The sequence below is a fragment of the Fukomys damarensis genome, unplaced genomic scaffold, assembly GCF_012274545.1.
Source record: "Fukomys damarensis isolate Sample0158 unplaced genomic scaffold, DMR_v1.0_HiC HiC_scaffold_16, whole genome shotgun sequence".
Lineage (NCBI taxonomy): Eukaryota > Metazoa > Chordata > Mammalia > Rodentia > Bathyergidae > Fukomys > Fukomys damarensis.
This window is the reverse complement of record NW_022900928.1, coordinates 21,271,476-21,282,674: the sequence shown is the minus strand read 5'-3', so window position 1 is coordinate 21,282,674 and position 11,199 is coordinate 21,271,476. Positions and strand designations below refer to the sequence as shown.

The 11,199-nt window shown below is 34.7% G+C and overlaps 1 protein-coding gene across 1 annotated transcript; it reads left to right on the top strand.

The window, feature by feature from the left end:
* Positions 1-8,508: 8,508 nt before the first annotated feature.
* LOC104856170 (olfactory receptor 481) lies at positions 8,509-9,453 on the top strand. Its single transcript, XM_033763904.1, has one exon. It carries the CDS (start codon positions 8,515-8,517, stop codon positions 9,451-9,453), a length of 939 nt encoding a protein of 312 aa, XP_033619795.1. The 5' UTR covers positions 8,509-8,514.
* The last annotated feature ends 1,746 nt before the right edge of the window (positions 9,454-11,199 follow it).

Sequence of the window (11,199 nt, the reverse complement as noted above, 5' to 3'; positions counted from 1 at the left end):
AAAAAAAAAAAAAAAAAGCAAACAAGGTTAGGGCTTGCTAGACATATTTCAATTAAATATAGAAATTTTTCTGGAAAAACAAGTATTCCAACCAACAATAGTAATATACATAGTCTTCCCAAATACATATAAAATACCTTAGAAATAAATCACATATTAGATCCAAAACATATCTTCACAAATTTAAGCACACTGAATTAAATGCCTACCTTAAAAAAGAAAGGACAACATTAAATCTCATAACTTAATACCTCAAAGAATTAGAAAAATAAAAACAAAACCCACAGCAGAAGAAAGAAATATGACAAAGATTAGAAATAAGTAAAATAGGAAAAATGAAGCAAATAGCTATTTTTTAAAAAGATAAAATTTACAGAACTTTAGAGAGAAAAAATGAAGATTCTAATAAATGAAGTGAGAAATAATGAAGGGGCACTTTTTAACTGGTTTTACAAAAATAAATGGTTCACAACAGACTATTATAAACAATCTGAAAATAACAAATTGAGTGTCAATGAAGAAATGATAAAATTTTAATTACAAAATCTGCCAAAATTGAATATAAATAAATAGAAAATCTGAACAGATGAATAATAAGTAACTAGAATGAATAAATAAAACCCCTCTAAACAGCAAAAAGTGTAGGACCAGATGGTTTTTCTGATCTATTCTCCAAATATAAAAGAATAATTAACGCCATCTTTTTCAAAGTCTTCTGAAAAATTGGACAGGTAATACTTCAAAACTTGCTTTATAAAATCAGCATTACCCTATTACCATTACTTTTTGGCCTTTTGGCTAAGATCAAGTATAGTACCTAATTACCAAAGCCAGACAAAGACATTGCAAGAAAATAAACTATCGGCCAATATCCCTGATAAGTGTAGATCCAAAAATTCTCAACAAATTACTAGCAAAAGCATATCTTTAAAATGATTGTATGCTATAAGTAAACAGGATGCATTCATACACTGCAAGCATGGTTCAACACATGCATATAAATCAGTGTGATAAAAAAATGAAGGCTAAAAGTTACAGAATCATCTCATTAGCATAAGTATTTGACATAAATCAATGTACTTTTAAAATTCTCAACAAGTGAGGTATGCAAGGAAGTCACTTCAATATAATAAAGTTCACATATTATCAAATCATAACATTCAATAGTGGAAAATCAAAGCTCTTCCTTCATACAAGGCATTCATTTTCTCTTTCATATAAGACATTCATTTTTGCCACTTTTACTCAAAATAGTGCTAGAAATTATCAAGAAAAGAAAAACAAATCAAAGGCATCAAATAGAAAATAAAAAGTAAAATTATCTTTTATGTATATGGCCTGATCTTTGTATGTCTATGGTAGGATCTTGTATATTGGAAAACCATGAAAATTCATCCCTCAAAACTATCAGAAGTAATAAATGAATTCATTAAAGTTCAGGATACAAAATCAGTAAAGTGGAGTCACTTTTCTATAGCATAACCATGAACTATGTAAAAAGAAAACTAAGAAAATAATCCCATTTTCAAAAGCATCAAAGAGTGAAATGCATAGGAGTAAACCTAAGGAATGGAAAGACTTGTACACTAACACTTGCAAGATACTGAGGAATAAAATGGTAGAAGGCATATAAAGTTGTTTTGTGTTCATGGATTGGAAGACTCAATACTGGTAAAACATTTACAATACCTGAAGTGATTTATAGATTCAAGACATTTTTTATGGAAATACTGACACTAATTACATAAATAGAAAAATCAATCCTAAGAGTCACAAGAAACTGCAAAAAAAAACCCAAACAGCCAAAGTCATCTTGAGGAAAAAACAAAGTTGAGGCACCACATTTCTTAATTTAAAGGTGTATTTCAAAGCTACAGTAATTAAAATAGTTTCTACTGATGTAAAGGCAAATATAGAGACCAAATGAGTACACAGAAATTGTTGTGGCAGGTTGGGATGTAAGCACTACTCCTCATCTGGAACATGCAACTGCCAGCAACAGTAATGAATTAAAGAGGCAGAGTTAAAATAAGACAGTTTGCTTGGAAAAGGACAGGAAAAGAAAAGACAGACAGCTACTGTGGAAGAGTAGGGGGCATTAGAAGTGAATACTCTTGGATTTTTGGCCTCATCTCCTTTTCATTAGGACTAGTGGTTTCTCCCATCCCCTTATGGGCACCAGGAAGTTGTCACTATCTGACTGGCTCTCTGGCTGTCTTTGATCCTAACTTTGTAGCACCTCTATCCACATTCTTTTTGGCCATTTAATTTCTTACTGTCTCTTTGTAATGGATAAGTGGGGATGGAAGCCTTCCAGACAGGTAACTTAGAGTTAATGATTAAGTAAACGGGACATGTCTGATTCTGGAGCAATACTATAGTGATGTTAAAGTGAGAACATATGTGTGTGTGTTTTATATATTAAATAATACTCCTTAGGTTGCTGTCCTTATCTCCTTTGGGTGGGTGGGTGAAGGAGCTGGTTTTCCTGATCATTTATGTTTCTGGCTTCTTCCTTGCTCTGTCAACTCTTTATGATAAATTCTTATGGTAGTGTGTTACTGGTGCCTCTCCAGATGTAGTTTTTCTCTCTTTTGTCTTTCCAATTGCTCTAACTATAGAGTCTACCCTAGCTGTACAGGCAAAAGCTGCTTTCAGTAAGATTTCCCATTATTTTTTTTTAATAAATCCTATCTTTTCCTTTCCTAGAAGCCACCTTGCCCTACAGAATCTTTTGAAGATGGTACTATGACTACAAAATGGAGACCAGAAAGTCTTCTCAACAAATGATGTTAGGAAAACTAAATAGTTAAATGCAAAATCATGAAAGTGGACCCTTATGTAATACCAACATCAACTCAAAATAGTTTAAACATTTAATGTAATACCAAAACTGTAAAATTTCTAGAATAAAACATAAGGAGACATCTCCATGACATTGGTATAATCAATGATTTCTTAGCTTTGAACCCCAAAGCACAGGATATAAAAGCAAAAATAGACAAGAGGACTACATGAAACTAAAAATCTCTTGTACAACAAAAGGAACAATTAACAAAATGAAAAGGCATCTTTTGGAATGGTGAAAATATTTGCATAACATCTATCTGATAAAGAGTTGAATCTCAAAATACATAGAGTACCTTTAAGTGCATAGAAAAACAAAAACAAAAAACCCTCAGCCGGGCATGCTGGTGCACGCCTATAATCCCAGCACTCAGGAGGCTGAGGAAGGAGGATCACTGTGCATTTGAGACCAGCCTGGGCTACATAGTGAGTTCCAGGTCAGTCTCAACTACATAGTGAGACCCTGTCTCAAACAAACAAACAAATAAACAAAACAAAACCAAAACCAAAAACAAAACCCTCATAACCTAATTTAAAATGGGGCTAAGAAATTAAGTAGACATTTTTTCCAGACAACATGCGAATGGCCAGTGTATATATTATAGAATGCTCGGCATCATTAATCATCACTGAAATGTAAATCAAAACCAAAATTATATATAGTCTCACACTTGTTGGGATGATTATCATATATTTTTTAAAAGGGGGGAGGAAGGATTTAGCTCAGCAGCACAGCACCTGCCTGGCAAACATGAAGTTGTTATATGTAATTGTAAGAGATTATAGAGAATCGCCAACACTCTGAGCCAAATTTGAGCCCTTTTATTGCCAGTGGTCAAGAAGAGCTCATGCTCAAAACATGTCCACTCTGAAAAGCAGCTTTGTGGGTTTCTTTTAAGCAGCTCTTCTAGTTGGGGAGGAATAGGGGAGAGGGACTGAAAACAGAATTTTACAGAAGCAGAACTTTGCTATGTTAGTGGGGGTAAGAGTAAGTTTCAAACAGTTTAGTTGGAACAAAATATCACACAGGTGTGGAGTGTTCTGTTCACGAGATCATAAAGATAACATCCAGTTGCAGATTGCTCTACCACTTGAGAAGGTCATAAAGATAGTACACAGCTGCAAAGTGCTCTACCACATGGGATGAGGCAATCTGTCATGCATCAACTGAGGGAACACCCAAGGGGGAGAAGGGGGAGGTGACCGCCTGGGGTCACTCAACTTTACACAAAATAGGGGGAATGGCGATGAGGCACAAAATGGAGTCAGGTTGGCTATCAAAAGGTCCTGAGTTAAATTCCCCCTCCAAAGCAAAACAAAGCAAAAAAAAGAAAAACAAGAAGTGTTTTCATGGATGTGGGGAATTTAGCATCTTTAGACACCTTTAGGGAGAATACAAAATAGTGTGGCTGCTATGGAAAACAGCACAAAATTTTCTCTTAAAATTAAGAATAAGATAAACTGAGACATTCATAGGCAAATGGATGCAACTGGAAAACATAATGTTAAGTGAAAAAAAGATACAAAAGCTTAAATATTGCATGGTTTCTCTCTTACAAGAGAAAAGTGAAATATGTGCATACATAAATAAAGGGCAAAAATAGAACAAAGAGAAATGGGAAGTAAGGAGAAGTTCAAACAATTCCCCAAATTCTCTATTCCATTATTTCAAAAATATTTCAATGCACAATATATGCTAATTTGTTTCATTTATACTACTAGTTTCTCTTAATTCATTGAAAAGAAAGTTTAGAACTATTATCTGTTTATTTCTTCTTTTGTAAAATAGTCTTTTTGTCTATGAATTATACTCTGAATAACACTTTTGCCATTCTTTTAAGATTTTGTTATACACTGTATTAATTATTGTTATTCTCTAAGTATATTTTTATAAAATTTTGTTTTATTTTCTCATAGAACAGTGATTACAATATTTTCTTTATTAATTACTGTTACATTAAAATAAAAATAAAACTATCATGAGGTTCAGTAACTTTTTACTGAATATTTATCTCAAATAAATGAAATCAGTATTTCAAAGTAATATCAGCACTTTCACTTCTATTGCACCATTATTCACAATAACTAAGATGTGAAAACCACCTAAATGTCTACTAAGAACTGAATGGATAAGGAAAACAAGGTGTTTACCCAAATAGAATAGTATTCAGTCTTTAAAAAGAAGGAAATTCTGCAATATGCAACAACATGGGAGATTCTTAAGGACAGTACTTTAAGTGAAATAAATTAGTCACAGAAAGACAAATGCATGATTTCACTTACACGAAATATCTAAATTAGTGAAATTTACAGACTAAAACAGTGAAGGAGAGGGAAGTGGAAAGTTACTAGTCCACTGGCATAATTGAGCATAGTTGAGCAAAGTGAATAAATTCTAGAGATGCCATAAAAAGAATATTTATTCATTCATTCATTTTGTACTGCTATGTGCCTGGAAGTCTACTATGTTCCAAGAACAAAGGACTAAATTAGTCAGATGAGAACCCTCCCTTAAGGTAGTTATAGAACAGTAGACAAGAAAGATACTAAGAAAGTATTTATATCAGTATGCTTATAATTGAAAGCATGGTAAGTGCAAAACTTATTTCAGGGTTCTCTGAAACTGTCCATTTGCAGAAGGTGACTTTAATGTAAATTGTCAGGAAACGTCAACAACAAAGTCTACTTAAGTCTGAGACCCATCTGAAGGACTAGAATTAATTATAGAATGAATTATAGTTGAGTAAAGATAAAGATGTTGAAGTTAATAACATCATTTGGCCCTAGCACAATGATTGATAATTAAAACATTTTTAATGATTTAGCACCAACTCAACAAACATCTATTTAATGCATCCTCTATTTTTAGAATTGGATCATTAAATATGGGTATAGAAACAGTCACAGACACTAGACCTTCACACCAAAGAAGAAGAAAGATCTTCAATTACAGTACTGATCAATTGATATGAACAAAATGTTCTGAGGAAGATAGGGATGAAAGAAATTTAATTCTCCCAGATATGATATGGGATGTTTTCAGGAAGTCAGTAGGCACCTATTTGTAGCACTCATCAGCCACAAGTGCTTTCTTATAACCTAAATAAATAGAGTCTTTCTAGAACATATGGAATCTTGAAGTATGTCCACTTCTTAAATTGTTGGACTTGAGGTATTTGAGCTGCTAGGTACTCCCCATGTAAGTCATCAGGTTTAACTTTTTCCCAAAAGGGGATGACCCAGGGAATCTTCAAGCCCAGGGTGAAAGAAACATGACTTTCAACACAGGAAATGTTCTGCTCTGTGGCCATTGCTCAAGGACACCCCAAGTGTCAGCTGTGACCGTGATGCCCTAACAGTCAATTGTAGCATCTGAGCATGGAAGAATCATGCAAACTGTTAGTGTAATATTCATTACTGTGTTAGAAAACATACATTATTGTACCAGAGTGAGCAATGGGAAATGTATGTGTAGGGGGGTGTGGGGGCGTGTATGGGTGGGTGTACTGCACTTTTCAAATATCCTAGAACAAATCCAGAAGACACAGGAAATGCTTATGATTTTTTAAAAATTGTCACTTGTACTGAAAATTATATTGAGATTCTGTTGGAAGAATATTTGTAAATTAAATTCTCCTGACAAATCTAAACTATCCATAAATATAAGTGATATAAAAAAGTGAACTACTGAATACAGAGATATTTCAGAAGTGCCAAAACTGATACAGTCATATTAACTATATTGACCTAAAAGTCAACTTAAATTATAGCAAGATGTTATACTTTTTATTTCAAAACATTTAACTAAAAAGCATATGAAGCCCCTGAGTATTTAAGAACAGTTTCTTTCATACATAATTGTACACATTTTATTTCTGTCCCAGTAGATGTAAATTCTCTGTCCCAGTGGATTATCAGCATAATTTTGCAAAACAAGTGAAGCTATTAATTTGTAATTTAAGTGGAGTAAGTAATTTGGGGCTATATCCCACATGGTCAAAGCTGCATTTAAATCTGACTTTGCTGTACAACAACAATTCCTTGGGACTTGTCCTCAGCAGTGCAATAAATGTACCACTAGCTTATATTTCTTATTTTTTAAGAATGCAGAATCTCCTATATGTTCCAGAAGTAAAAATTAATTATTTGTGACTATTTGATATTTATCTCCTTTGTCAACAGTGGTTGGTGTTTTTCTCCACATACTATAAATCAACACAAAACTCACATGAAGTAGGTATTATCTCCTATTTACAGGTAAGGAGATGGTGAATCAGAGTGCTTGCAATTTTCCTGTGATTCCATACACTGGGAGATGCTGTGTTGGAACCAGTGCCAGGTTTGCATGGCTTCAAAGTCCATAGTATTTCTGCACATCACTGTCTTCTGCTCTGGCAACCATATCCAAATTTGACAACGTTTGTCCTTCACGCATCTATTTTCTTTAAAAATATAAAATTCATTTCTGATTTAGGTCTTTATCTAGACTTTAAAAAAAGAGAAAATCTGAGCATTCTGATGCATAATCTTAGTATTTGTCTTACAATGGCAAACCATTATCATGATTCACATGTAAACTTGACTGCCTACAATCTGATAGACCAGCTAACTGCACATGTGTATTTTCTTTCTTCAAGCAGAAATTTTTGAAGAAAATGGAAATTGACATTCTAAAGAATATGTTGGTGATTAGTTATGGATGGTGTTAGAGTTGGTGTTTAGAAATTAATTTGAATAACATTTTCACCTGTGCTTGTTCATGTGTAGCAATCTGAACAAAAGCACCATTATTCTGAAGAACAAATTAATCTCTGACAATATAATTTGCCACCTTTCCTAACTGACTGCTTCCAGCCTGGGTTCCCTAATCCTTTCACCCTATGGCAATGGCTCTCACTTCTTAACATTGCTTTTTTAAAACTAGTGAAGTTAACACTTATCTGATGCAAGTACCCATGTTTCTGTTCTATTTCTTAATGCTAGCCCACAATGATGAATAGAGTCTTCTTGTTGCTTCATACAATCCCATAAACATAAAAAGATATGGCAAAAGAGATAAGTCCTGAGACACTTTACAAAATATTTAGGATGTTTATCTCAGAACAATAATAAAAATTCAATTTGACCTTTTCATTTTGAATATACACATCATCTAATTGTTGATGCAAATTATTATAACTAAGGATGTGATTTTTATTATAGAAAAATGAGCAAAACAGAGAAAACAAGATGTCTAAATTAACTTTTTTATTGGCCAATCCACTATATAAATGGAGATGGCACTTACTAAGGGAGCTGGGGCAAAGGCACATTTGGGATGTGGATGGAAAAACCAAGAGCTGACCTTCCTCAGAATATTTAAGCCCAATATAGTTTATGTCACTACAATCAATGTTGTAAATATCTTTTATGTATCTTTATACACATAGGGATATGACCCAGTCTGTGGTGTACACATAGAAATCAAATATGTGGGTCCTAAAGTAACTCAGTCAAATTTCAGTATTATATAAAATGTTGAAAATTGCATGGTTTTCTATAAGGCAAAGTTACCACCTTAAATTTTTAGCTATAAGATTATGTTTAGGTATATATTAATTGTGGAGTCATGTCAGCCATCTTAATCTCCTCTGGTTCTGCTTTCAATAGGAACAATTAAATGGATAAATGGAGACTGGAAATGGTACCACAGTGACAGAGTTCATTATTTTGGGATTAACAGATAATCCGACTGTATGTGCCATACTCTTTGTGATTTTTCTAGCCGTTTATTTAGTGACTGTAGTGGGAAACATCAGCATAATTCTCTTAATCCGAAGCAGTCCGCACCTTGACACCGCAATGTACCTTTTCCTCAGCCACTTGGCCTTTGTGGACATTGGGTATTCCACATCAGTCACACCAATCATGCTCATCAGTTTCTTAAAAGAGAAGACTACTATCCCTCTCACTGGCTGCATAGCCCAGCTGGCCTCTGATGTTGCTTTTGGGACCACAGAGTGCTTCCTGCTGGCTACCATGGCCTATGATCGCTATGTGGCCATCTGCTCTCCCCTGCTCTACTCCACCCAGATGTCCCCAGTGGTATGCTTTTTCCTACTGGGGGGATCCTATTTGGGAGGATGCATGAATGCATCATCGTTTACAGGCTGTTTATTGAACCTGTCCTTCTGTGGCCCAAATAAAATCAATCATTTTTTCTGTGACCTTTTCCCACTGCTGAAACTTTCTTGTGGCCACATTTATATTGCTGAAATATCTCCTGCCATCTCTTCTGCATCAGTCCTTGTAAGCACACTGTTTACCATCATTGTGTCCTACATATACATTCTGCACTCAATCATGAAGATGCGCTCTACTGAGGGAAGGCACAAGGCCTTCTCCACCTGCACCTCTCACCTTACTGCAGTCACTTTGTTTTATGGTACTGTTTTGTTTGTGTACGTGATGCCCAAATCAAGCTACTCAGCTGATCAGGTCAAAGTGGCCTCTCTGATCTACACAGTGGTGATTCCCATGTTGAACCCACTTATCTACAGTCTGAGGAACAAAGAGGTAAAAGAGGCCATGAGAAAATTGATGGCAAAAATACATTGGTGTTCTTGAATTAAATAAGACACTAACTCATAAATAACACAATCACTTATTTGAGAAACATTGGTGCTGGATAATTTAATAAACATGCAGCATTAATTTAATAACATATAATGAAGAACTCCTATTACTATAGAAACCCAGTGTTAAAGTTGAATCTGTCATTTACATGAAGATTTGCTGGATCCAAATGATATATGACCTCTTTAAGGTAAGAGTAGTTAAGAAAATAGTGTGTAACTGAAAATCTTCTCTATTTACAAATTTCAGAGCCCTATTTAAATAGAGACATATTTCAAAGACCAAATTCCTTTAATTTTATCTTGTAAAATAATACATGGGAACAAAATTTTCCATAGATGTTTGATAAATGGTAATGGTGATGAAACATGCAGTGTATAGCCTTTAAAGGTGCTTCCCTGACATGGTGAATAGCTACTTAAACTTTTGAAAACATGGATGTTAGTGTCTCAAAAGAATTCCCCTTATTTTCTTTTTATTCAAATCATGCCAAAAAAAAAAAAAAACCATGATCCCACTATCTGGCCATTTTTGAGATAAGAAGCAGATAACAAAGAAAAAACTGAATAAATCTTAGCTGAGTTTAATTATTACCTTATTAATGGAAGTCTTCATAGATAAGATCTAGAGTAGAGAGCAGACATTTCTTTGGGGGTAGGAGTGAGACTGCCTTTGAACAATAATTTATATAGAGAAAATTGTTGTTCAAGCAAAGAATGTGTTTGTTGCATATTTTGTCTTTTGAGAGGTTTCGATCATCCCTTCTTCTACTGTCTTTCCCAAAGGTATTCATGATCCTGTCTGGTCATAGGCGTTGCCTCTAAACAGATTTTTTCCTCCTATACTAATCTCTATAATTATTTCTGATTAATATTTTAGTTTATGTATTTTTACTATTAACACAGTAATGATATTGGACAAATCCTGAGATGGTACAAACTGAGGTCTTGTTCCTGGCTTCTTCACTGACCAGATCAAAGGAATCTCTTCCTTTTCCTGGAAGCCACACTGGAATTTCTCTGATCCTCTTTCCCCCCTTTATACCATTTCTCTTGCATTATTATGAGACTATGTTTCCGCCAGTGCAATAATTCCAGGGCTAAAGCCAGCACAGGCATGGACCTTGGCAAAGAGGGAACATTCAAAGGTAAGATGTCAGTCAGGGAAAGGAACATGTTAGCATCACAGTAGAAACCTGAACTCTGCTGAAGTTTTTTGTTTTTTTCCTCATTGAGTTTATTGGTACATTTTAGGTATATAGTATGGTTACATTCGTCATTGGGATCTTGTTCCTTTACATGACAGGTCTTGGTTCTCGTTTTCTCCCCTTACCCCTGACCTCCCTTCACCCCTTCCTCCCTTCCCTATTTACAAATTGTGCATATGGTTTAAGTTTTTATTGGCTTTTTCCAGCAGTCCTCTTCATCTTGCCATCCATACTGTCTCTTCAGGTGTGCTCACCTTTAGTCTTCTCCCTTTCTCCCATCTTCTTTATAGTCCCTTTGGGTGAGCTCATCTTCTTGCACAAGACTAGCTGCCACCTATGTGGCAGTATCTCTATCTCCAAATAGCATCTTCCTTGGAGAACAGACGAACTCTCCATGGCCTTTTCCCCATTACTCTCAAACTCATTGAGCTCTGACCTAGTTATCGCATTTCCCCAAAGCTGTTCACTTTCCCTCATTTCATTTCTCGGTAAATGTCATCCCTTTATAAGGCCTGGTACTCCAACAGACT

Coding starts and splice junctions, on each gene's coding strand:
- LOC104856170 (XM_033763904.1), top strand. CDS start 8,515: ATGGAGACTGGAAATGGTACCACAGTGACAGAGTTCATTATTTTGGGA.